We start from the raw sequence: 26,842 nt of genomic DNA on the forward strand, positions 1-26,842 counted from the left end.
TGGGACAGGCAGTCAGACAGAAACTTCCTAAGGCAGGCAGGGGATCTGAGATGTTCGTGGGCCAGCACAGTACTGCTTGGAGAGAGGAGAAAAAGACTGGGGGTTAGGAGATGAAGAGAAGGAAGAGCACAAGATGCCTAGGGCAGAAGTAGCTTATAATTTTCTCTTATCAGCTATACAGCCCACAACTAAAGAAAATTGAGGCTCTAGGCAACAAAAGCTAAAATAAATTAAGTGGGACTACCTCAAACTAAAAAGCTTCTGCACAGCGAAAGAAAACAATCAATAAATTGAAAAGACAATCTACAGAATGAGAGAAAAATATCTGTAAACCATAACCCAGGGTTACTATCTAAAATATGTAAAGAACTTACACAACTGAATAGCAATAAAGCAAATAATCCAATTTAAAAATGGGCCAAGGACCTAAACAGTCCATTTTTCCGAAGAAGACATCTAAATGGCCAATGGGTACATGACCGGGTGCCCAACACCACTGATCATCAGGGAAATGCAAAGCACAGCCACAATGAGATATCACCTCACACCTGGTAGGATGACGATTATTAAAAAGACAAGACATAATAAGGGTTGGCAAGGAAGTGGAGAAAAGGGAGCCCTTGTGCACTGTTGGTGGGAATGTAAAGTGGTGCAGCCACTACACCACTATACTGGTGGTTCCTCCAGACATTGAAAACATAAGTACCACGTGAGCCAGCAATTCCATTTCTGGATATACTTCAAAGGAAACAAAATCACTATCTCAAAGAGGTATCTGTACTCCCATGTTCACTGCAGTATTATTCACAATAGCCAAGATATGGAAATAACCTAAAATGTCCTTCAAAAGATGAATGGATAAAGAAAATGTGAAATATAGTTTATGTATATATATATATTATGGGTGTATATATATATATGTACATACACACACATATAATGTACACATAATGGAATATTATTCAGCCATAAAGAAGGAAATTCTATCATTTGTGACAACATGGATGAATCTAGAGGGCATTATGCTAAGTAAAGTAAGACAGAGAAAGACAAATACTGTATAGTATCACTTATATGTGGAATCATTTTTTAAAAAGCTGATTTCATAAAAACAGAATAGAATGGTGGTTGTCAGGGGATGGGAGAATGGGGAAGCAGGGAGATGTAGGTGAAAGGGTACAAACTTTCAGTTGTAAGATGAGTAAGCTGAGTATCTAATGCACAGCATAGCAACTACAGCTAATAATACAGTTTTGTATGTTTGAAATTTGCTGAGAGTAGATCTTAAGCATTCTCACCACACACACACAAAAGAGCTAACCATGTGAGGTGATGGATGTGTTAATTACCTTGATCTCAGTAATCATTCCATAATGCATACCAAATCATCGTGCTGTACATTTTAAATATATACAATTATATTTGTCAATTACTCCTCAATAAAGTTGGGGGGGACAAAACATCTATATTACACTAATCAAAACCTATAGTTGCTGAAATTTACTCATACTTTTATAGATACACAATTGAATAACTGAAGTATAAACTTTTTGTGACAAGGTTAATGTCAAAAAAAAAATGTCACCATATGTGGTATTTTAGAAATCGACATTCAAAGTCCAATTTATTTGGGGAAAGACATGATTCTATTTTTATCCTTTTTTTTTTTTTGGGTACGCGGGCCTCTCACCGCTGTGGCCTCTCCTGCCGCGGAGCATAGGCTCCAGATGCGCAGGCCCAGCAGCCATGGCTCATGGGCCCAGCTGCTCTGCGGCACGTGGGATCCTCCCGGACCCGGGGCACGAACCCGTGTCCCCTGCATCGGCAGGCGGACTCTCAACCACTGCGCCACCAGGGAAGCCCTATTTCTATCTTTCTGGTCACTTTTTTTTTCTTTTTTTTTTTGCGGTACGCGGGCCTCACTGTTGTGGCCTCTCCCGTTGCGGAGCACAGGCTCTGGACGCGCAGGCTCAGCGGCCATGGCTCACGGGCCCAGCCGCTCCGCGGCATGTGGGATCCTCCCGGACCGGGGCACAAACCCGCGTCCCCTGCATCGGCAGGCAGACTCCCAACCACTGCGCCACCAGGGGAGCCCTCTGGTCACTTTTTAAAGTGTTGAAAGGAACACTTTTTAGCATCTACTCAAAAGCAGAGCTAGCAGAAAACTTGGTTATTTGATTATCCTTTCAAATGAAGGAAGCAACACACACAGCAGGCTGTTTCAGCCACAGTGCAGGTACTTATGAGCTGGGTGATTTTTCCTAAACTATCTGTAGTGAAATAATCAACCATGTTAGCATTTACATGAAGATAATTAGATCCTGAAGCTAATATTCTCTGATGATCATTAGGGGAAGTGAACAGTTCTCTAGGAGCTGTGGAGCTAACATTTAAGGCTGCTTGTAATTTCATAACAGCAAAAAATTTATTAAACAACCTATTTTTTTCCATACCCAGAAGACTCAAAACCATCTTATGAGAGAACATAAGCAAATGAGGGAAAAGACCACTGAATTTCAGACTCTGTCTTTTACATTCATAGAACTCCAAGGAGGAAGACTCAGGCACCAACGTATTTAGCCAATAAAAACCCACCCTGCCCTTGGGTGGTCTCTGAGGCACAGAATCCAGCTCCTAGTCCAAGCCAGGGGACGCGATCTAACCCAGACGTAAAATCTATCCTTCCTAGGCTGCTCCGTCCACAGAACTGCTTCTAGGCTAATTTCATTGGGACAAGTAAGCACAGGTTGGAAAACAACAGAAGCCCAGGTGCTAAGGGTCAACAGAAACGACAATTCTGGCTAGAATACTGGGGAGAGCCATCTGCAACCACATCTCATTTAAACGTGCTGGCCAGGCCTGATGGCAGATTTCATAGAGCAGAGGTCTCCAAGTGCCTCCAGTGAACTGTCACCAGGTAGTGGGAGAAGAGAGGTCATTTTAGATGAAGGCAGCAATTAAAAAGGGTTTATGGCCTACCTGATGAGAGACTCTAGGATGGCAGGGGTGGGACCCTTCTGGAACTCCAGTTCTTTGTAGTGTAGCGCTTTGGCATATGCTCGGCACTTGGCAGCCCTCTCACCCAGCAGAACAATGCCATTGTCATCCCTCAATGGCAGGGGGCCCTGGAGAAGAGCAGAACCCCACAGCATAGGAAAATGGCAGACGGGGCACAAGCAAGAGTGGGCTGTGAGGGTGCTTCTCCCCTCTCACCAGCTGGTTCCCCGTCGGGCTCCATCTGGACAACTGGGCAAAGTCTCACCTTGTCACTGTGTTCCATGAATTCAGCCAAGTTTAAGAGGGTTTGTGTGACTTCAGCGATGTCCTGGGAGGTGAGGGCCAACTCGATGCTTCTGATGAGCTCATCCTGCTGGTCTTCATTCAGCTCAGACCAGCAGGACACAAACGCAGCGTTAAAGAGATCCCTGAAGGCAGACAGGAGTGAAGACAAATGTTGGAAATGCCTCTCCTGCCTCTGCCTGGTGCCACAAAGTCACACCTACCAATCTACTCCCGGCATCACTGATTATGGTTATACAGGCCAGGGCTGTCCAAAAGAACTTGCTGGAAATGGTCTATATCTTCCCTGCCCAATATGGTAGCCATTGGTCAATGAACACTTGAACTTTGATAAGTGTGACTAAGGAACTGAATTTTAAGTTTTAGTTAATTTTAATTAAGTTAAAATAAGCACACGTGGCTAGTGACTGCTGTATTTTACAGTGCAGGTACAGGGCACTGGGGGTGGGGGCGGGGTGTGTGGGGAGAAAGAAGAGCAGAGAAAAGTAACTTGTCTCCACAGTGGTTGCATCACTTCTCTTCACTGGAGGGGATGAACAGAAAGGGACTTCTAACATAGCAGTTGACATAACAGATTCAGAAAACAATAATCTTCAAATGATTCTTGGGATGCTTCTTCTCAGGCAATGTCCAAAGTCCTAAGATCAGAAGCGGCAAAGGCAGCATCTGCTATTGCTTTTCAAAATACAAGCAGAACCTTTAGTAGGATGGTCATAAACAAAATGACAACAGAACTTAAGAAACTAGCAGTATTAGAAAATAGAATCCAAATCCATAAGTCTTAAAAGATTCTCTTAGCCAAACCTCTAACAGCCGGGGCCTTGGGAAGACCTGGAAGCAGAGGTATCATTTCTAGGATCACTATAACTATTTAAAATCACTACAGCACCACTTGGGTGAATATATTTGCTACCCCTGACATTTGAATTTTAATCCTACCCTCTTTTTTTTGAATGTGTGGAGAGGGGAGTTGGAAACCACAGGATATGCCTAGATAATGTATGGGGTAAGGGATCTGATGCTTATACATCTACTTTTCATTACATATTTTAAAAGGTTAAGTCAGATCGATGTATATATAATTTTGGAATCTGATGGAAGAAAACAAAATTTGAAATTCAAAGGATAACATGAAGATCAAAAGAAACCCTGTGTAAATTAAGAAGTAAGCTTTCTGATCTAGGTCCAAGGCCACGCTGGCTCCCAAATGAACACACTTGGCACTAAGGGGACAGACACACATGTGTATATTTCTCACAAGCCTCTTGTGGATGACAGTGTGCCCAAAAGGGACTCGGAGCAGATGAGAGGGACGCTACAGTAGCCAGCGTGTAAAATCCGCACACTATGGAAACAGAGAAGTCCTAGGAATGATTTTTAAGCGTTATAAAATATTTGAAAGAAATCAGATGAACTAAATCATGGCATCCAAGCAACAGCCTCAGGGACCATGGCTATTCTTGCTAAATACACTCCAAATAGCAAACCGACTGTGCTGATGAAAGTGAAATGGAATACCTCATGTTTTGCTTCTTGTTAATGAAAAGGATTGTTAATTAAATCACCATTTAATGCCTCATTATAAATAAGAACTGTCCATTGTAGAAAAATTTAGAAAATAAGGAAAAGAATAAAAAAGAACTGCTCCTTAAATCCTCCTACTTAGAGATAATCATTATGTATTACTTTCTCATCTTTTTCCTATGTACATATATTTTTAATAGCTGAAATCACACATTTATACCATTTTGTATTCCATTTTATTCACTTACATCATACTATGAATCTTTTACATGCATTAAAACTTTTTATAAACCAAATTTTCAATGACTTTTTAAGATTCCCTGTTAAAGGTTTATAGTATTTTTTATGGCAAATTCTACTTTCCGAAGACGGCTGCAGCACTAGCTCCTGTTCCATGCGCCCTTCTAGGAGCCTCCCACTCCCCTATAAAAAGGTGGCATCCACGTCTCCTCCCCTTGAGCCCGAGTAGGCCTGTGTGACTGCCTTCAACAACGCAGTGGGACAGAAGTAACATATGTGACCTCCAAGACTAGGTCACACAAGCACCAAGCACTTCTGCCTCGTTCCCTTGGGGACACTCACCCTTGAACCCAGCCAGTTTCCTGGGAGGAAGCCTGAGCAATCCATAGGGCAATCCACGTGGAGAGGAACCAAGGCCCCTGGCCAGGGCTGAACTTCCAGCCAACAGTCAGCCCCAGCTTACCAGACATATGGATGAGCCATCTTGGAAGTAGGTCTTCTAGCCCCTGGACAAATACCCCTGACACTGTGTGGGGCAGAGACAAGCTGCTCCCACAAGTCCTGCCCAAATTGCAGATTTGTGAGTAAAATAAGTAATTTTTTTAGACTGCTGTTGTTTTAGACCACTAAGTCTTGGGGTATTTGCAATGCAGCAATAAATAACTGGAGTATCACTATTACTGGAAAACAGGTTATATTAAGCTATTACATAGTTGTTTTCAGAGTTATAAATGACTTTGTAATTAAAGTTTTGGACCTAGATCTACCAAGGGAAGGTACACTAGCAAGGTTAAAATGGATGTTTTTCCTATAATAAGAGCTTCTTTAATTTGCTTTTTTATCTTTTCCCCCAGAGGTTAACAAAATTAAAAAATCCTTTTACTATTACTGCTAATAAAAACTAATTCTTATACAACATTTTCTACGTGCTGACCCTCTTGATCCCAATCTGAAGCTGGGAGGAAGGGAGCCCTGACACACCATACCTGGCCATCGGGTTGTAGGCCTGTGCCAGGGCCCAGCAGGAGCGCAGGGAGGGCGAGGAGGAGTCCTTCAGCAGCTCCAGGCTCAGCCGCCTCAGCCATTCCAACCAGTCATCTTTGGAGACCCTTCTGGCAGCTCCCCAGGCCTATCATACCACAGGCGACAAAGGAAAACCATCAACTGTAAGGGCCAATTGTAAACAGCCCTTGACTATCTAATGATTATTCCACTTCTTTGATTTATAAAATTATACCTCTCATGATAAAATCCCCGAGTGCAAATACAAAAAAGCAGTATTTAAAGCCATAAAACAAAAGCAGCAAACTCTCATAATATAAAGAAAGCCTGTTTTACACCTCATTTGCGCTGGACTCTATCTGCAAAGCAGAGAGCTCTACAGCCCTAAAAGTGGATGGGGACCATCACACTCAGAATGCATCCAACAAAGCCGAATGGCCTCCAGCAGTGTGTGAGGGGCCTGGGACACCCTGCAGCGGGACACTGGCTCATCTTACAGCAGAGTCACACAGGGAGAGGGGAAATGCTCAGGTTGACATCATCCTCAATAGTGTGACCATCAGGTGAGCACTGAGCCCAGAGTACACGGCAGTATGGTGGAATGAGACAAAAGGAGTTGAACAGATTGAATTTTTTTTTTTTTCCTTTTTGCGGTACGCGGGCCTCTCACTGTTGTGGCCTCTCCCACTGCGGAGCACAGGCTCCGGACACGCAGGCTCAGCGGCCATGGCTCACGGGCCCAGCCACTCCGCAGCACGTGGGATCCTCCTGGATCGGGGTGCAAACCCGTGTCCCCTGCATCGGCAGGCGGACTCTCAACCACTGTGTCACCAGGGAAGCCCTGAATTTTTACTTTGTAGTTTATCCCCTCCAACTTTCCTCAAAACTCTGAGCTCTCCAGGCACCAAGAGGTACTAGCAGGGGCAGCTTAGGGAGGTGGATGGGAAGATTCAGGCCCTGGAGCTGGGCAGTAAAGGGGAGTGGTCAGCAGCCACACTCTGTGGAGCTCAGTGGCTGGAGTTCAAATCCCAGGTATGTAACGTATTGGGTGTCTGATCTTGGGCAAGTTACTTAACTTCCCTGTGCCTCAGTTTCTTCATCTGTAAAGTGTCGATAATAGTCCCCATATCAGAGGGTGTTCTTTTTTAAATTAATTAATTAATTTATGGCTGAGTTGGGTCTTTGTTGCTGCACGCAGGCTTTCTCTAGTTGTGGTGAGCGGGGGCTACTCTTTGCTGTGGTGCGCGGGCTTCTCACTGCGGTAGCTTCTCTTGTTGCGGAGCACGGGCTCTAGGCGTGTGGGCTTCAGTAGTTGCGGCTCGCGGGCTCTAGAGCGCAGGCTCAGTAGTTGTGGCGCATGGGCTTAGTTGCTCCGCAGCATGTGGGATCTTCCTGGACCAGGGCTCGAACCTGCGTTCCCTGCATTGGCAGGCGGATTCTTAACCACTGCACCACCAGGGAAGCCCCCAGAGGGTGTTCTAAGGATTAATTAACTAAGTTAGAGACTTCCCTGGCAGTCCAGTGGTTAAGACTCCATGCTTCCACTGCATGGGGCACGGGTTCAATCCCTGGTCAGGGAACTAAGATCCCGCATGCCACATAGCATGGCCAAGATTTAAAAAAAAAAAAAAAGATTAACTAAGTTCATACGTGTAACAGATTTAGCACAGTGCTCAGCACAAGTTAGTGCTTTATGCTGAGTGCCTGCTACTCTGAAGTTAGAAACACCTGGTTGGAACCCTGGCCCTGCCACTCACCTGCTGTAGGGACTCTGGGCAAATTACTTGTACACTGCTGTCTGAGTCTTAATCTTCCTCATTTAGGGATAATGCAGCTAAAGGGCCTAGCTGGAATAGATGAGCAAAACATGGTGGCTCGTATCATCAAAATGACATCTCGTTGAATTGGCTTAGCCCTAACTACTAAATCCCTAACTTTTAAAATATATTCTTAAAAGATTTTTCTGGCAGAACAGACATGTCAATCCTCCCTAAATAGGGAAATCAGATAAGTTAAAGCAGAAGTTCTCAAGTGAAGTAGTCCAGGGAGTGAAAGAGACACCCATGTGCTACACCACCTGACCATCAATGACTCAATCCATCACCTCCTGGGATAAACGGAGATTTGCTATAGCTTTTGATGAGTTACCAAGGCGTAACATTACATAAACTAATATTTTTTGTCAAAAACTGAAGTAGAGATACTACGAGAGACAAATTAAAAATTTATGTGAAGGATTCTCACTCACCATACAATGAGAACCCCTGAACTAGAAGAAGATACCAAAGACTTTTAGACCTTGTTCTGTTGAACGAAATGGGAACATCAAGTCCTTTTCGATCCACAGATTTCTGGTTTCCTTCCTATACAGCGAGTCTCTGGATACCAGCACTGTATTACAAGGCATTTAGAAGTCAGACACATACAAGGAAGCATTACTAATATCTTTTGCCCTCTAATGATATGAGGCTGAGCTTGGGTAAGGCGAAGGCACTAAAACACAGTGGTTAAGAGACTGGTCTCTGGAGTCATACCTGGGTCAGATCCTGGCTCCACCATCTACTGGCTGACATTGAGCAAATTACTTAACCTTTCAGTGCCTCAATGTCCACATCCATAAAAGAGGGATACTGATGACACCATCAAACTTACAGGGTTACTGTGAAGATTAAATGAGTCAATACACGTAAAGTGCTCACAACAGTGCCTGACACACGGGAAGCGCTCAACAAATGGTGGTGGTGGTTAGTGCTATCATTAACATCGGTACCATTTGATAAATGGTAGCAAAAGGCTCTTCAAAAAATTTCAGCTTAAGGAACAACTGCACAATCTATCAAACAGGATATGTCCCTCACCTGGGCCTTTCCCCACTGCTCTGTAATCTAAAACATAATCAACTCTCAATTCTCTGGGTTCTACAGTAACTGTTGAAACTCCAGCCAGTTTCCTCTCCTCACCCACCCACCGCTGACTGCCTCATCTGGTTACACTGGTGCACGCTGATGGAACGCCAGCTTACTCATTTAGAAGGTAAGTCCGAATAGATTACCATGAGACAGGAAAGCTGCTGAGCATCTTGGAAGGCATCCTAGAGGTACACGTAAATGGTTTGTATGTTTTCTGTACTATGTAAATCCTCTATTAGCACAGCCAACAGAAAGGTGACTGAGGTGGCAAATTATTATTCTGAAAGCTGGTTAAAGCTGACAAATATACCAATCCCTAATTATCATCACATGAATATGTAGAAGCACAATTTACTTTTCGATGAAATGGATCTGAGAGTCAGCTGTGGAGAGCTTTGCTTAGGGTTTTGTTTTTTTTTTTTTGCAGTACGCGGGCCTCTCACCGCTGTGGCATCTCCTGCTGCGGTGCACAGGCTCCGGACGCACAGGCTCAGCGGCCATGGCTCACGGGCCTAGCCGCTCCGCGGCATGTGGGATCTTCCTGGACCGGGGCACGAACCCGTGTCGCCTGCATTGGCAGGCGGACTCCCAACCACTGCACCACCAGGGGAGCCCGCTTAGGGTTTTTTAACTTGATCTGTTCTCTCAGGTGAGACAGGCGGAGATTCTTTTTTCTGTTTGGCAAAGGTTATGCTTATTTTTCCAAGTCCTGGGTAGAAAGCAAAACTTTCTGGAAGCAAACTAGACCACTGGGGAACTTCCTAAAATAGAGAGAACAAAGCCCTAAAGCTGAGTGGACAGCTGCCTGGTTGGAAGGACATTCTGAACCTAGGCAGGCTGAAAACATCTGGGTGGAAACGTGCATCTGGCCTCCTTGTCTGGCCCCTCCCTCAAATGTGAGGTGTCAGCATGGTGGCCTCAACAACTGCTTGGGAATGCCAGGTGTTGATGACCTTTCTCCTCCTGAAGTCTTGGACTAGCAGTTACAAAACACGCAGAGGTACAGCAGCATCACTCATGACCCAGGGGTATTTTACCACTTTCATCTTAAATCATCAAACGTTTCTCAGTAGTGGTCACTTTGCAGCTGTCTGCGTGGGTAAAGACTGATGTCAGGAGTACAGGCCAGTGTTTCAAAGCTGTGGGTGAGCACACGCACACAGGTCTGTGTGCAAATCGTTATGGGCTTGGCCAAAAGAAGACACCAAGCCAACTAGGACCCAGCCCTGCCCAGTTCTTTACCTCTACCTGCTGCTACACATGAAATGCAGCTGTGTTGCATCAGCTGCTAAGAAAGAAAACTACCACATTGAAATTCAAACTGGGAGCTGCTTACAGTCCCTAGAAGTACTAAAGACTAATGCAAAATGTGGAAAATAAGCAACCTGGTATATTTATTTAAAAGTCAGTGAAGTATATGATTACTCTGTTTAGATCCATCCATTAGAGATGATTTGAAACTGCCTGTTTTTAAGTGCATAGCTGGTGGCATACATGATGAGAAGCTGCTTATATCCCAGGCTTTGGTCAGCATAGAGAATCCAGTACTGATCTGCAGAGATCTAAAATCTTGCTACTCAAAGTGTGGTCCGTGGACCACTGGCATCGGCATTACTTGGGAGCTTGTCAGAAATGGAGACTATCAAGGCCTGAGCTTGGGCCTGAATCAGAACGAGCATTTTAACAACAAGCTCCCCAGCATGTGGTAAGCCCAGCGAGTCTGAGAAGTTTGAGAAGCAGTGCTTTAAAGAGCCTGCATCAGGTTCAGTGCTAACTAGGAGGCTCACTGGTTGTGTTCTGGTCATGTAAAAAATGAGAATGCTATTTGCAACAATGCATTCCACTGTCAAAGCTCCAAGGGAACACAAAAGGACACCTTGTTCTTTATTTTCCTTCTATTAAAAAATTGTATAATTCAGATACTTGGAGAAAAAATAAAATGACCTAAGTTCGTGGTATCTAGATTTTCAGAAAGATGCTTGGTTTTTGGTTGTTTTAAACAGAAAACAGCAAGAGCTGAAAGTTTTGAACAAGAGAGAAGAGCAGGGGCTCTCCTTTCCAAGCCCCCCCCGGAAACGATGGACCTGCCTTTTGGAGGTTGATGGTGCTGACGTGCAGTTTCTTCATGGGTCCCGTTTCCACTGGTCCGCTAGCCAAGGCATCCCCTTGGCCACTCCGCAGCATTCGATGCTGGTAAATCAAAGGGTCCTCTTCTTCATCAGCAAGGGTGTATCCCTGCAACCAGAGATTTAGAGAACCACTCTGCAACTCCACAAGCTGCTCCCAGTTTAGAAAACATCCTTAAACCTTGGGAGGGCCACACCTTCTGGAAGAGCCAGGATTTAGGTTAAGATTCCACATATGGACAGAATGAATCATAGGTGGGCTGTATTCCGCACTGAGACCAGTCTGTGTTGGTCACTCCTGGCCACTGACAAGCACTGACTTAGTAGTATGAGCATGCAACTGGCAAATGTGAGACAACCGTGTGTCATAAACATGACGAAGAGCTGGGCCGGCAAGGAGCTGCTGCCTGTTTTTGTAGGACCTGAGAGCCAAGGATGGTTTTTGCATTTTTTAATGATTGAAAAAAAATTGAAAGAAGATTGCTATTCCGCAACATGTGAAAATTATTAGAGAATCATATTCTGGTGTCCATAAATGAAGTTCTACTGGGACGCAATCAGGCTCATTCGTTTACATACGCATATGGCTGCTTACAGGCTGCAGTGGCAGAGCTGAGTAGTTTCATCAGAGACCACACAGCCTACAAAGCTGAAAAAATTTACTATCTTGACATAAAAAGTTTGCCAATCTCTAGTTCAGAGCTAAAAAGCTAGATATACCCCCACTGCTAAGATTACAAGAATACCAGTTGAGAAGGACAATGCGGGACTTGCAAACAGAAACAAAGCGCAGCTCACCTTGACAATCCTGCAGATGAGGACATCATAGCGCTGATGGTTGATTCGGTGTCGCACCAGAACTTTATTTACCATTGGAATGAAAATTTGGTACTATAACAAGAGAGGAAGCAGGTCAGAAACCATTACTTTGGAGAGTGGGAAATAGAAAGAAGAATATTACCCCTACCACATTACAGCTACTACTTCTGGGTTTGGGACTAGCTCTGTGGTACTTTTGACCGCTCGTGCTACCTCATCCCCCTCACCTTCCACCTGCGTCACTGCAACAGCCTCTGACTTTAATGGTCTCTCTGCTTCCCCTCTTGGCCCAGTCTATGCTTGCGCACAGCACTGAGAATAATCATTTAACAATGCTAGGGCAGGTCACAGTACTCCTGGGCTCAAAATCTCCCAAGAATTCTAGTCTTGCTCAGAGTGAAAGCCAGCTATGATGGCCTACAACAGTGATGTGCAAATTTTAGGGGGCATCAGAACCACCTGGAAGGCATATGAAACCAGAGATTGCTGGGCTCCACGGTCGGAACTGCTGGCTTGGTAGGTCTGGGGTGAGGCGTGAAAATCTGCAGCTGTAAGGGGACCCCAGCTAAGCAGATGCTAATGCTGCTTGTCCCGGGGTCACATTCTGAGGACCACTGGCCACAACACCTAGCTTCCATGCCTACTGCCAGCACAGCCTCTACAAGGTTCTCTCTATGCCCTTTTCCAAGTACCTTCCCCCGGCTCCCTCCCCTGAAGTCACTGCTCTCCTGCTGCCCCCACCCTTCAAGCACACTGCCATCTCGCACCCTTGCCTTTGCTAATCCTTCTGCCTGCAGCCAGCTCCCTGGCGTTGGGCCTTTCCTTTATTTAGGTCTCTGCTGAAATGTTACCTTATCAGAGAGGTCTGCCTCTAAAGAAACAGCATCTCTCCCTACTCCCTCCCATCCCTCTTATGAGATAAATTATGTCTCGTAACTTTGCTTCATTGGAACGTAAGCTCTGTGAGAACAAGGACATCATTCTGTTTACGGCGTTATCCCCAGAACAGCACTCAGCCCACACAGGTGGCTCAATAAATACTTGCTGAATAAAGAAGGAAAAAAAGGCACAATTCCTAGCTCTTTGTCAGTGATTGAGGCCTACAGATTAACAAGCGGAGGAGTCGAGGACTCCTGCCTCACCTTCTTCCCCAGCTGAAACACGAGTGAGGACAACGTGTCCATGGCTGTGGGACGGAGTTCTGGGCTCTGGTCCAGCGTTCGCACAATCGGGTGAATGATCCGAGAGGCATAGTCAGTGAAATCCAGGGACTCCGTCAGGCGGTCCACTGTCTCTAACGCTGCCCTACAACAATCGCTGACATACAGTAACTGCTAACACACAGCCCAAGAATCAGAGAAGTGGCTGAGGGCTACCTTTACAATCAGCACCCAACAGGAAGGAATGGCTTCTGACATTATTTTGGGTACAGAGATCTAACACACATTCCTGTGGGATGGGGACGGTGAAGATTTCCATAAACCTGGTACATATCTGGAGTAAACTAATGAGAGTTGAAATAACAAAAAAATAGAGAGATGGCCTGGGGACTTAAGAAAAGGGCATTTTCAACAAAACATTAAAAGCTTGATAACTGTTAGTCCTAAAGGGTAGGTGCTCACTTTCGAGATGGCAATGGAACTTCAGGGGCATCAAACAACTTCACGATAGGGGGCAATAACAGATGCAGATAGTCATCCAGGTTGGCGCCAAACAGCTGGATTGCAGCAAGCAACTGCAAAAAGGAGTAAAGGCACGGCGGTGAGCACATACAGTCAGGTGTCAAGTATCTAAGCACCTGAGGGGCGGCAGTGGTATGGATAACTCAAAATTCTTTGGGAACTCTGAAAAGCCTTTACTAAATGGCTCTGAATTACATTCTCTTGGTAGCACTTTTCCCCGTCATTTTATTTCACTTATATGTTACTTTGCTTTCTCTGAACTTATTTCAACTGGTAAGGAATCAGTTGCTGGATAATAGAGAAAACTGGTATGCTAAATAAAATACTTACCAAGAATAATCCATTAAAAGAGACAAAACATAAGGACAATCAAGAGAGGATGAGAAACATTCTGTAAACTGTACACTGCACGCATCAGATACTACAGCATTCTTCAGAGTCAGTCTTACGGACCGAGCGTCCCCCTGTCACTCAGAACAGGGTCTCTTAGATGATCATCCAGGGACTCTGATGGACTCTGGAAATCTCTCCAGAGGACGTCCCAGGTTACTCACCTTGATGGAGACGATGCGGCCTGGGCTATTGTCATGCATGAAGACTCGTAGCATGTGTGGGATCAGCTGGGGCAGGTAGAGCTTAAATTCACCCCCAAGAGCTACCACAATCTGCTCAATGAGAAGAATGATCGTGCTCTGGATGGAGGTGTTCATGACCCAGAATTCCTATAAAGAGGGAAGAGACAGAGGAGCAAAGTCGGGGGCCCTTCTGCTGAAATATGAACCAAGGAACTGAGACAGCCAAAACGAAGCACAAATGCAGCGAGCATGGTCTGTGCCATGGGACTCCTTCCTTATCCTCCTCTCCCCAGGCCTCCCTGTATCCTACGTCAGTCACAGTGAGCAACTAAGCTGCATTTCCCCAAAAGCACCAGGCTACATGGCTCCTCCGTGCTTTGCTCATGCTGCTCTCGGCTTAGAATCCCACCTCTTGCTCAGCTAAGCCCATCTGTCTTTCCAGACGTGGCTCAAGCCTCACTTCGCCTAAGAAGGCGTTCCTATCTCCTTCCATTAGCCACTGTGGGTCCCTCTGCTCTGCTCTCTTCTAGCACCTGTAATACTTAATTTTCTTTGCCGCCTTCCCTCTACTCGACCGTAGGCTGGTTAAGGGCAAGAAACCCTCGGTCCACCTCTGTCTCCCTGAATCTAGCAGAGCATATTCCAGCCACCCAAACCCATCCGGCAGAATGAACAAACGACCAGGCCTGCATCACTCTAGGAGCTCTCCAGCCGTCTAGGGGTGGTCCCACTTTGGGTAGCACCTGGGCTCTGCCAGAGGGTGACTTCAGTGTTAACAAGATTTCCTGCCCTTTTGGATTTAAACTTTGCTCGACAGCATCTGACATCTGTCCCAAACCATTTTCAGGCCTGGAGAGTGCCACAAGAGGAGCATTTTTCTACATTCATCTAATTATATCCCACATAAATTACTAAAATAAAAACTTGGCCAACTGGCTCCAGATCCTGTCTCGGTACTGCAACGCAAATTGGTCCAAGTCTCTCACTCCAGGAAAAGCTGTCATTTCAAATCAATTCAGAAAGACAGTGGCCTACTGCCTTCTTTAAAACCTCCAGAGTAGGAGACTTAATGATGGCAACATATGCTTATTAGTACTCTTGGGCCCCCATTTAATTCAGAGTAGAAGTCAGTGAAAAAATAAAAAAAAAGATAACTCCTCAGATGGAAGGCTTTAAAAGAAGCCTAAGGTATTTTTATTTAGAAAAAATTGTTCTTAACTCATAGTAGTTTACAAAGTAAAAACATTTCAAAAAAAATCTATACTAAAAGGTGCTGGTAAAACTTTCTTTCTCTCTGCTTGGAGAGAGGTATTCTCTTTGAAAAGCTATTTTCTCTAGATAAAAAGCTTCGACAAAGAAACACCACAAATTTTATGGCCTCCGTGGTTTGTGTGATGTTCATTCACTGGGACCACACTCTGCCTTCTTTAGAGAAAACCCGCCTACCTTTCCACTGCTGGGTCATCGGGGCTCCTCACAAAGGGTTTTCTCTACGTCAAAGAAACCAGGCAGCCTCCCCAGGGATGCCGGCTGGATCACTGTTCACAAAGCCTCGAGCCCTCCTGGGAGGAGCTCACTGAAATGCCCAGGAGCAAGAGCCAAAGAAGAGCCCTGTTGGCACCTTCTCTGTCTTGGAGGAAATGAAAGCTGTATTTTGCAGGTGTAAGGCTCCCAGCCTCAAACCCCTACATGTTTTGTCATCAGTCATTTCTGGGGAATAAGTCACAGATTACTTCAGCTTCAACCCCGGAGTGCACTGCTTCCTCCCTCCCCGCCCCACCCCCAACTCCCTTAACACCACCCGCAGGCTCTTTAGCATCCTACCTAACTCTTCCTGTACAGAGGCCCCTGTGGCAGGAGGCAGGGAACAGAGCAGCTTTTGCTTATTTATACATATAGGAGTTTTTCAGTTCTGAGACTCATTTTCGGGGAAGTTCCATTTTTGAAGGCGGCCACTTTCATTTTAGTCCTGCTGCTTCTTCCAAGCTAACTACAAAGGTCTGGTGTAGAAGAACAAAAATCACTGGAATAATTGTCTTCCAGTTCTTTGAGGAGACAGCCATCTCTGCAAAGCAATCTCCCTAAGCAGAGACACTGAAATTATAGAGAACAGTAGGAAGCACCCTCCCACTGCCAATACAGAAAAATGATACTGCCATCAATGGGGAGTCCTTTGCACCTAGACTTAAATAGACATTTCTCCAAAGAAGATATACAGATTGCCAACAAACACATGAAAGAATGCTCAACATCATTAATCATTAGAGAAATGCAAATGAAAACTACAATGAGATATCATCTCACACCAGTCAGAATGGCCATCATCAAAAAATCTAGAAACAATAAATGCTGGAGAGGGTGTGGAGAAAAGGGAACACTCCTGCCCTGCTGGTGGGAATGTGAATTGGTACAGCCACTATGGAGAACAGTATGGAGGTTCCTTAAAAAACTACAAATAGAGCTACCGTATGACCCAGCAATCCCACTACTGGGCATATACCCTGAGAAAACCATAATTCAAAAAGAGTCATGCACGATGTTCATTGCAGCTCTATTTACAATAGCCTGGACATGGAAGCAACCTAAGTGTCCATCAACAGATGAATGGATAAAGAAGATGTGGCACATATATACAATGGAATATTACTCAGCCATAAAAAGAAACGAAATTGAGTTACTTGTAGTGAGGTGGACGGACCTAGAGTCTGTTATACAGAGTGAAGTAAGTCAGAAAGAGAAAAACAAATACCATATGCTAACACATATATATAGAATCTAAGAAGAAAAAAAAAAGGTCATGAAGAACCTAGGGGTAAGACGGGAATGGAGACACAGACCTACTAGAGAATGGACTTGAGGATGTGGGGAGGGGGAAGGGTAGGCTGTGACAAAGTGAGAGAGTGGCATGGACATATATACACTACCAAACGTAAAATAGAGAGCTAGTGGGAAGCAGCCGCATAGCACAGGGAGATCAACTAAGTGCTTTGTGACCACCTAGAGGGGTGGGATAAGGAGGGTGGGAGGGAGGGAGACGCAAGAGGGAAGAGATATGGGAACATATGTATATGTATAACTGATTCACTTTGTTATAAAGCAGAAACTAACACACCATTGTAAAGCAATTATACTCCAATAAATATGTTTAAAAAAAAAAATTGGGACGAGAGCCTCTTCTCAAACACTGTTGCAGAGACTTCCCTGGTGGTGCAGTGGTTAAGAATCTGCCTGCCAATGCAGGGGACACGGGTTCGAGCCCTGGGCCGGGAAGATCCCACATGCCATGGAGCAACTAAGCCCGTGTGCCACAACTACTGAGCCCGCGTGCCACAACTACTGAAGCCGTCGCGCCTAGAGCCTGTGCTCCGCAACAAGAGAAGCCACCGCAATGAGAAGTCCGCACATCACAATGAAGAGTAGCCCCAGCTTGCTGCAACTAGAGAGAGCTTGCGCAGCAGCAACAAAGACCCAATGCAGCCATAAATAAATAAATAAATTTATGTACTTAAAAAAACCACAACACTATTACGGTCAGAAGGCGGTATTTATGCTTTTGAAGGTAGCAGGGAAAAGCATTACCTTCTTCCTCAGAGCCTGACAGCACTCCATCGTATTTAATGGCCCCAGGAAAACCCAATCCCCAATCCTCTCTTAAGGCCATGGTTTTACAGGCAGTAAGGAAGAGGGCTTTTGTGAGAACAGTAAAGCACTGTTGTGATGTTAAAGTGAAATTGCTTTGCTGTGTGTGAGGCAAAGAACTCCAGTTTATTTCTGGCAGAACAATTCCTTCAGGATTTCTCCTCAGATTTCACACCTTGAACTCTTGTACCTGGGAGCCTGTAGCGAGAGCCCCTCCACCCCCTTTCATAATCCAGTGGGATATCTTGTTCCACTTTTTATCCTCAGGTTATAACGTCTCTATGATGACCCATGAAAAAAATGTCCACATCATCCAAACCTGCTGCTGAATGCTCCTGGGCCCAAACACTGAGGAACAAGCCAAAGCATTAATTTCTACTCACTCTCATGAGTGTGACTATTTCATCCATGTAAGGCCTGATGTGGCTCTTCACAAAGGACACCAACATTCCCAGCTGCTGGAACAGAAACTGAAACAGAGAAGAGGTCAGCAAGTTGGCACCACGAAGGATGTAGAACTCCCAGGCTTACCCCAAGTGCACGCTAATGAATAAAGGCAACTATGGAATCGGTTTCTGCACCACCCTTTCTTCTGAGAATAAGCTTCAAAGAATGAGACTTAAAACCATCGGTGGTAACCATCGGTGGTAACGGTGGTGAGCGCTGAAAAATATGTCAGTGGCTTTACTCACCAGGTGAGGCAGTTTCTGCTCAGCAGGGACTTCAGGGCCAGACTAGCTGTTCTGAACTGTTTCTGTTACCTACTAGCTTTGTGACCTTCATTTAATCTCTCTGCACTCAGCCTCTTCTGTGGGAAAATGGGAGATAACAGTTCTTGTCTCACAGGCTTGTGGTAAGAGTTAACTGGGCTAATACCTGGAAAGCACTAGAACAGGGACACAAATACTGTTAAATGCCCAATGAACATCATCTATCATTGAAGGATTTCTGGAGTCACTGAAAACTTAAAAATGGACATGAAATTTTTAATTAACTGTAGATGTATCTTTTGTTTATTCAGTCTTAATTCACTACCACTTACTTTCTAAAATAAATACAGCTAACTATTATGGGTATTGTGGTTCACTTATAGTAATTAACTCAATTAATTAGGTCTTAATTAATTAGTTAATTGTGTCTCTAAGAAACTGTGGGGACCTCCCTGGTGGCGCAGTGGTTAAGCATCCGCCTGCCAATGCAGGGGACACGGGTTCGAGCCCTGGTCCAGGAAGATCCCACACGCTGCGGAGCAACTAAGCCCGTGAACCACAACTACTGAGCCTGCGCTCTAGAGCCCACGAGCCACAACTACTGAGCCTGTGTGCCACAACTACTAAAGCCCGTGCGCCTAGAGCCCATGCTCCGCAACAAGAGAAGCCACCACAACGAGAAGCACGCACACCGCAACGAAGAGTAGCCCCCACTCGCCGCAACTAGAGAGCCCGTGTGCAGCAACGAAGACCCAGTGCAGCCAAAAATAAATAATAAAATAAATTAATTTTTAAAAAAAGAAAGAAAGAAACTGTGAACCAAAACAGCAAGCAAATTGAGGGAGGGCTGGGATTAGGAGATTCTATTTAGGTTGGTATCTTGCAACTGTTAAGAGATGCCATTCACGAAATAAAGTTGGGAATAAAGATGGCTTAGGTAAGAGAAATCCCAACTACTTTCCAGGTTAAAGATGTCTTCAGGGTGTAGTTTTTATTCTGTTATGATCCTCAGATAGTGCTACATGTCAATATCAAGTTGCAAGTCATATTGTAAACCTCCCTTTCCCCCTCACCCCCCTCCCAATTTTTATAGCTCTCTATGCCTTTGCTGCCCTCCATTAACAAGAATAATTTCGTACGTATGTACTTTCACCCTTATCCACATTTTAAAACTTGGGTAAGTTGGGGAAAAATAAAAAAGTATGTTTCAAATAGTGAGTAATGGACTTATAGAACTCATTACCTGAAGAGGTGAGACTGACAGGACACATAGGACTGGGCTCAAAGAGAGTTGGACTAATTTCTAAGGACAGGGACACCAGTGGATTCTAAGGGGCTTAGAAGCTGGTCTCACATGGCACACAGGTTCAACTTGGTAGAGCCATCCCTACCTATCTCCTGGGCACCTCCTCATAGAATCACTGCTGACGGTTTTTGTGAAATGGTCCCTACGAGTATATTACAGAGATCAAGGGACAGGAGACTCTAAAATACAATGGTTTTGAGTTAAACTTTTGTTATGCAGAACCTGAAAGAAGGTAGAAAATCTAAACTGGAGGAAAAACAGGGCAGCGGGGATGGCTGGTCAGGGGAAACCTTGAGACGAAAGGACAAAAGCCTCCTGATCCTTGCTGTCACTTCATATGAGGTGTCCATGGGGCAGCCTCTCTGGTGGCTGATTCATAAGGGTCAGCGGATACACCCAGGCAGGTGCCTCATCCCCAGGGAGGGGGCCCGAGTAGCCACCTCATTTCTTCTCCCTTAGATTCTTTCACAAGCTGTTTTCTCTTTTCCCTCCTGAACGTTTGTATTTTAAAAGAACATGTAGCTTTGTTCCTGAAAATATGGTGGGTTAGATCCCCTCCTAAATCCCCTTGCTATGAAAAGCCTAAAAGGAATGCATAAAAGATAAATGTTGTTATTAGATTATCAGAACTGAAACCTTTCACATAAAGCCAGACCTTCAAAAAGCTACATATCAAGAAAAATGGTGAAACCTCCTACCCCCAAGTCTGTCCACTGGCAAAGGAGACAAAGTAATCTGTGAGTCTTGATGTGAGGTCTAGGTAGGAAAAAGAAGCCTTCCTAAGAGTTTGTAATTTCAGGCCACTCTCATATGAGTTTAGGGGGTTATTTTAACTACCTGTGTGGCCTGAGAAACTCTAAGCCAAGAAACTAACTAAAAGTTCTCCTAGAAAACCTGGTAGAAGCAAATGCAGGCCCTCTCTGGAGAGATGTAACTTCAGAGCAGATATTCCAGTATTAACTGCTCCAGGGGAAGTCCAGCTGAATATGATGCATGATCCAAAATTGTAAAACACATAAGGACAGACTTACAGACTTGCCGCGAGTATGACTCGGCAGAAACAATAAACAACAGAATTAGACTCATCAAAAACCTTATGTATATTGGAATTACTGGATAGAAAATATAAAGTAAACCTGTTTAAAATGCTTAAAGGAATAAGAGGGCTTCCCTGGTGGCGCAGTGGTTGAGAGTCCGCCTGCCGATGCAGGGGACACGGGTTCGTGCCCCGGTCCGGGAAGATCCCACATGCTGCGGAGCGGCTGGGCCTGCGAGCCATGGCCACTGAGCCTGCGCGTCCGGAGACTGTGCTCCGCAACGGGAGAGGCCACAACAGTGAGAGGCCCGCATACCGCAAAAAAAAAAAAAAAAAAAAAAAATGTAGTAGGAACTAAAAACTCAATGACAGGTCAAAAAGACATAGCTAAAGAATCAGTGAATAGAAAATGGATGTGAAGACATATCCAGAATACATCTCTGAGAGACAAAGATGAACAACAAGGATAATAAACTAAGAGACATTAAGGACAGAGTGAGAAGCTCTAAATGTTGAATCTAATTCTGGAAGGAAAAAATAGAAGGGTGGAGTCCTCATATTCAGAAAGCCCACAAATCCCCATCAGGATAAGAAAGAGAAATGCATACCTAGATTTACAACAGTGCAACTACAGGACAACAAAAACATCAGAAGGTCTGAAACAGCCATAGAGGAAAGGGAGATTACATGAAAAGGAATCATAATTTCTCAACAGCGACAAAAGAAGTCAGAAAACAGTGGGATAATATCTACAGCTGAAGGAGAACCCAGAATTGTATTCTCAGCTAAATAAAGATTTTATAAGAGGGTGAAATAAAGATTTTTTTCAGATAAACAAAAACAGAGCATTTACTTTGATGGATGCTCAGAAGAATTTGCCTTAGCGAGAAGGAAAATGGTCCTAGGAGGAAGCTCTGAGATGGGAGACAGTAATGAAGTGGCAAAAGGGATAAACATAAACACTGTCTGCATAAAATAACAGTAACGTTTAATTTGGAGTTAAAAAAAAGTGATACTAGATAATAACATAAGAAGGTAGGGAGATATAATACTTTGATCAGTCATTCTAAGTTTTGTATATTGTTCAGGGAAAGGATGGAGACAATGACTAATTTTAGACTTTGTTAAATAAGGTATGCAAGTCAAATTTTATGGGTGAAAAAGATAAAATTGGATGCATTCCTCATACTGTACACTGGGACATATTCCAAAGAGCTCAAAGATCTAAATGTAAAAGGTGAAGCCATTTAAGTACAAGAAGAAATAGAGGTGAAAATGATGTATACACAAAGCTTTTCATTGCAGGATTATTTTAAATATCAGACTGGAAAAACACAGTCATCAATAGGGACTGGTCAAATAGCTGTGGCATGTTCACACAATGAAGTACCAATTGCCTCTAAAGGAATGAAGACATTCTCACCTATGGCATGAACTCCAGGATATGCTGCTGTGAAAGTGGAAAAAAGTAAGATCCAGAAAGTTTACACTATGTTCACTGTTGTAAACCAAGTTGGTTGCACAATCACTCAAAAAATTATTTCAGGTGACTTTGAACACAGTATTTTGGTGTATATCCCCAACAAGACACATCCTAAAAACAATAACAAATTACAAAAGACCTTGAACTGCATTCAGTAATCATATTGTTAATACTAATACTGGTCATATACTATCTATATGTATACAAAGATACATATATTTTGGGGCTTCCCTGGTGGCGCAGTGGTTGAGAGTCCGCCTGCCGATGCAGGGGACACGGGTTCATGCCTCAGTCCAGGAAGATCCCACATGCCGCGGAGCGGCTGGGCCCGTGAGCCATGGCCACTGAGCCTGCGCGTCCAGAGCCTGTGCTCCGCAATGGGAGAGGCCACAACAGTGAAGGTGGGGGACATATATTTCCTTATATTTTCAAAAATAAACACTGAAAAGATAAATTTAAAAACTGATAAAACTGGTTAGCTTAGGGGGAAGTGTGGTAGGCAGGATTTCGGTAACCGAAAACTCCATGTCCTAATCCCTAGAACCTGTGAATAAATTACTTTACATGACAAAAGGGGACTTCTGAAGATGTGATGAGGGAGCAGGACGCTGAGATGGGGAGATTATCCGGGTGGGCCCAATCTAAGGAGTCCTTAAAAGCAGAGAACCTTTTCTGGTTATGTTCAGAGAGAAAGATTTGAGGGAAAAAGAGTCAAAGAGATACAATGTTGCTGACTTTGAAGATGGAGGAAGGAGGCCAAAGAATGCAGGCAGCCTCTAGAAGCTACAAAAAGCAAGGAAAGGGGTTCCCCCTAGAGCCTCCAGAAAGGAACACAGTCTTAATGGCTCCCTGACTGTAGTTCAGTATGATCTATGCCAGACTTATGACTTAAAGAGCTGTAAGATAATCAATTTGTGTTGTTTCAAGTTACTAAATTGGTGGTGATTTGTTATAGCAGCAATAGTAAATGATAGAGGAAGGAAGAAACAAGGTATAATAGGGATGGAAGCTCGTCTTTGCTGAATATATCTTATAGTTTTGACTCTTAAATTATGCTAACGTCTTACATAACTAGAATGAAAGTTAAATTACAAAAACTCACAAGAAATTTCTAAAAATTGAAAATAAATAGGAACAAATGAGTTTAACTATAAACCAAGTTGGTTGCACAATCACTCAAAAAATTATTTCAAGTGACTTTGAACACAGTATTTTGGTGTATATCCCCAACAAGACACATCCTAAAAACAATAACAAATTGCAAAAGTCCTTGAACTGCATTCAGTAATCATATTGTTAATACTAATACTGGTCATATACTATTTATATGTATACAAAAATACATATATTTTTGGGCTTCCCTGGTGGCGCAGTGGTTGAGAGTCCGCCTGCCGATGCAGGGGACACGGGTTCGTGCCCAGGTCCGGGAAGATCCCACATGCCGCAGAGCGGCTGGGCCCGTGAGCCATGGCCACTGAGCCTGCGCGTCCAGAGCCTGTGCTCCACAATGGGAGAGGCCACAACAGTGAGAGGCCCGCGTACCGCAAAAAAAAACCCAAAACAGATAACTAATGAGAACCTACTGTATAGCACAGGGAACTCTACTCAGTGCTCTCTGGTGACCTAAATGGGAAGGAAATCCAAAATAGAGGGGATATACGTATACATATAGCTGATTCACTTTGCTGTACAGTAGAAACTAATACAATATTGTAAAGCAACTATATTCCAATAAAGATTAAAAAAAAAAACCTACAGCAAACATTATACTTAGTGATGAAATCTTAACACTAGTCCCATTAAAATCAGGAACAAGATTAAAGGTTTCCACTATTACAGAGTCTAATCAACACTGCAGTGAAGGTCCTAGGAAAGCAGTAAGGAAAAGTAACAACTGCTTTACCGACCAAAACAAAAAAGCCAAAACTGTTTTTTATGTTCGGCAGACTATACGATTAGCTAGAGTGAAAACCTGGGAAAATTTACAGGTAAATTATTAGAATTAGTAAGAATTCAATGAGGTTGATTATATAAAAATAAAATGCACTTGTATATTCCAGGCAGAAAATTAAAAAATATACTTTCTAAAAAAATACTATTTCCTCTGAATGTACATCAAATTGAATACGTAATCACAGAAGAAAAAATATTTAATTCCAGGATCTTTAAAACGCAGTACTCTGACCATACACCTTGTGGAATACTTTCTAAGAACAGTAGGAACCGCAAAGCCACCTTGAACTGTATTCAGTAGGATCGCTGTTGGTAGTGGTACAGGTATGGTAATCACAGAACCACTGTGCGTACTCTATGGTTCAGAGAAAAAAAAAAAGAGAGCGAGCAAGAGAGAGAAAGAGGGAGGGAAAGGGGGAAATTCTTCTTTACAGAAAAATGCCAGCTATTAGAAGTAGAAGGAGGGGCTTCCCTGGTGGCACAAGGGTTGAGAATCCACCTGCCAATGCAGGGAACACGGGTTCGATCCCTGGTCGGGGAAGATCACACATGCCGCAGGGCAACTAAGCCTGTGAGCCACAACTACTGAGCCTGCGCTCTAGAGCCCGTGAGCCACAACTACTGAAGCCTGTGTGCCACAACTACTGAAGCCCACGCGCCTAGAGCCTGTGCTCCGCAACGATAAGCCACTGCAATGAGAAGCACGCACACTGCAACAAAGAGTAGCCCCCGCTCGTCGCAACTAGAAAAAGCCAACACGCAGCAACGAAGATACAACACAGCCAAAAATAAATTAAAAAAAAAAAAAAGTCATTACTTTGCAACCAACGTGATAATTGATTCCAACAAGGATCATCAATGGTGGCTAAAATCACTGGGTAAAAGGTAGCTGGGGAATAGGACAGTCACACAGTCTCAACGTATCACCCCACACATTACTTAATGGCTAAGGAAAAAAGGTAACTTTACAATGGAGAGATCTGATACATACCAACCTCACCATGTGCTCAAACTCAGGACCAACAATAATTGGACAAACTGACATTATGAAGCATTGTTACTGCACCTCTGTAGTATTCCCACTAAGCGTTTGACTTAAATCTAATCATGCCGAAACCACCAGAAATCCACTGTGGGATATTCCATCAGATTATTGGACTGAACAGTAGATTACGGAGAATAACAATGCTGTCCCCCCGCTTCCCCTCCAGCCACTCATCTTTTAGCCATTTTGAGGTATAAAACAGGAAGTTGAGCTGAACTGATTATACCTGTACACTTAGGTGTTAGAAGTTCTGGGGGAGGAAAGGCATTAGGCATAACGGCAAGCAGAGTACATTATTAGGAAGCTGAGGCACAGATGGACTTCCCACGCAGGCATGGCACGGGGCAGGGAGGAGCAAGGGTTGGGGGTTTACCCACTTACTTCCCGGATGGCCCCGTCACAAACCCGAATGACATTCAGGAATGTGGGCATGACCTGGGGCAGGAACTGTACACACTTGAGCCCCAGGGACTTGAAGATGAAGGTGATGGCCTGGACGACCATGGTGTGATGGTGAGAGAGGGACTGGTCTCGGAAGATGCGCATCAGGGCCACCATGGACACGGCTGGGTAGAACTCGTCCAGAGGCAAGTTCCCCATGTTGACCAGCATCTCACTGGTGCTGTAGTCAGCTAGGACCAAACAAAGGTGAGGATCACGAGCTATACATGACTCTGACTTTGGACAAAGCGTGGTTACTGACAAACAAAAAAACCTCCTGTGGGTCACCAGCATTCACATCTCTCTCCCTGCTGTACTCTAACACCACTGGGAATACCGGGTATATTAGGAGCCAGTGAATAGGCTCTCACCATGAAGGGCAGTTTTTGGCTTGTCTATTATCTAAACTACAAAAGCCTAACACAGTACATGACGGGTTTTCTTTAAATTGCTACGTTTAATTTAGCTTCTTACCATTCCAGTTCACAACTTCAGTAGCTGAAACCATCAATAAAAAGTTACTCCACCAAATGAAAATAAAGGGGATTAAATTAGGCAAACATCTGTTCAGCAGCTGCTTGGTCCCCCTAGGGAATTCAGAGAAGTTAACAACAAATGCTACCTGACCTGAACAACAAGGATCTCAAGGACTGGGGGTGGAGGAGGGTATGGAAGGTGGGGGAGGGGCGGAGGAGGGTATGGAGGGTGGGGGAGAGGGAGGGGAGGGTATGGGGGTAGGTAGCGGTTTAACAGCACAATAAGGACGCTAAGAACCAGAACATCCAAGAGACTGGATGACTGGCACTGCTGAGGACGGAGGAAACGCTGGAGGATGTGGCTCAGGCTCTGCTCGAAGGCTGTGGGTCTGACAGGATTAACATTGCAGGCACACTTCTCTCATATACAGAAGAACAAACTGGAAGCAGTATGATCCCATCCACAGAGTTCAGAAACAAATTATTTTATTTGGAGAAAATAACATTTTGCTGAACTAGATGGGAGAACCACTGCTGAACTTTCACACTTTGACAAATACGCCTGCCCTGATGGAC

The 26,842-nt window shown here is 44.2% G+C and overlaps 1 protein-coding gene across 3 annotated transcripts in view; it reads right to left on the reverse strand.

The window, feature by feature from the left end:
* The window catches only part of MTOR (mechanistic target of rapamycin kinase), a 117,701-nt gene that overhangs the window by 66,770 nt on the left and 24,089 nt on the right, over window positions 1–26,842 (reverse strand). For all 3 annotated transcript variants that reach the window (XM_060014254.1, XM_060014246.1, XM_060014262.1), the window contains exons 19-28: window positions 25,731–25,981; window positions 18,200–18,286; window positions 14,157–14,324; window positions 13,543–13,655; window positions 13,063–13,225; window positions 11,900–11,992; window positions 11,064–11,210; window positions 6,051–6,193; window positions 3,263–3,425; window positions 2,980–3,125 (exon numbers count right to left, since the gene is read on the reverse strand). In XM_060014254.1, coding sequence (XP_059870237.1) covers window positions 2,980–3,125; window positions 3,263–3,425; window positions 6,051–6,193; window positions 11,064–11,210; window positions 11,900–11,992; window positions 13,063–13,225; window positions 13,543–13,655; window positions 14,157–14,324; window positions 18,200–18,286; window positions 25,731–25,981 — 1,474 coding nt within the window. The remainder of the gene's footprint in view (window positions 1–2,979; window positions 3,126–3,262; window positions 3,426–6,050; window positions 6,194–11,063; window positions 11,211–11,899; window positions 11,993–13,062; window positions 13,226–13,542; window positions 13,656–14,156; window positions 14,325–18,199; window positions 18,287–25,730; window positions 25,982–26,842) is intronic.

The sequence above is a fragment of the Delphinus delphis genome, chromosome 1, assembly GCF_949987515.2.
Source record: "Delphinus delphis chromosome 1, mDelDel1.2, whole genome shotgun sequence".
Classification (NCBI taxonomy): Eukaryota; Metazoa; Chordata; class Mammalia; order Artiodactyla; family Delphinidae; genus Delphinus; species Delphinus delphis.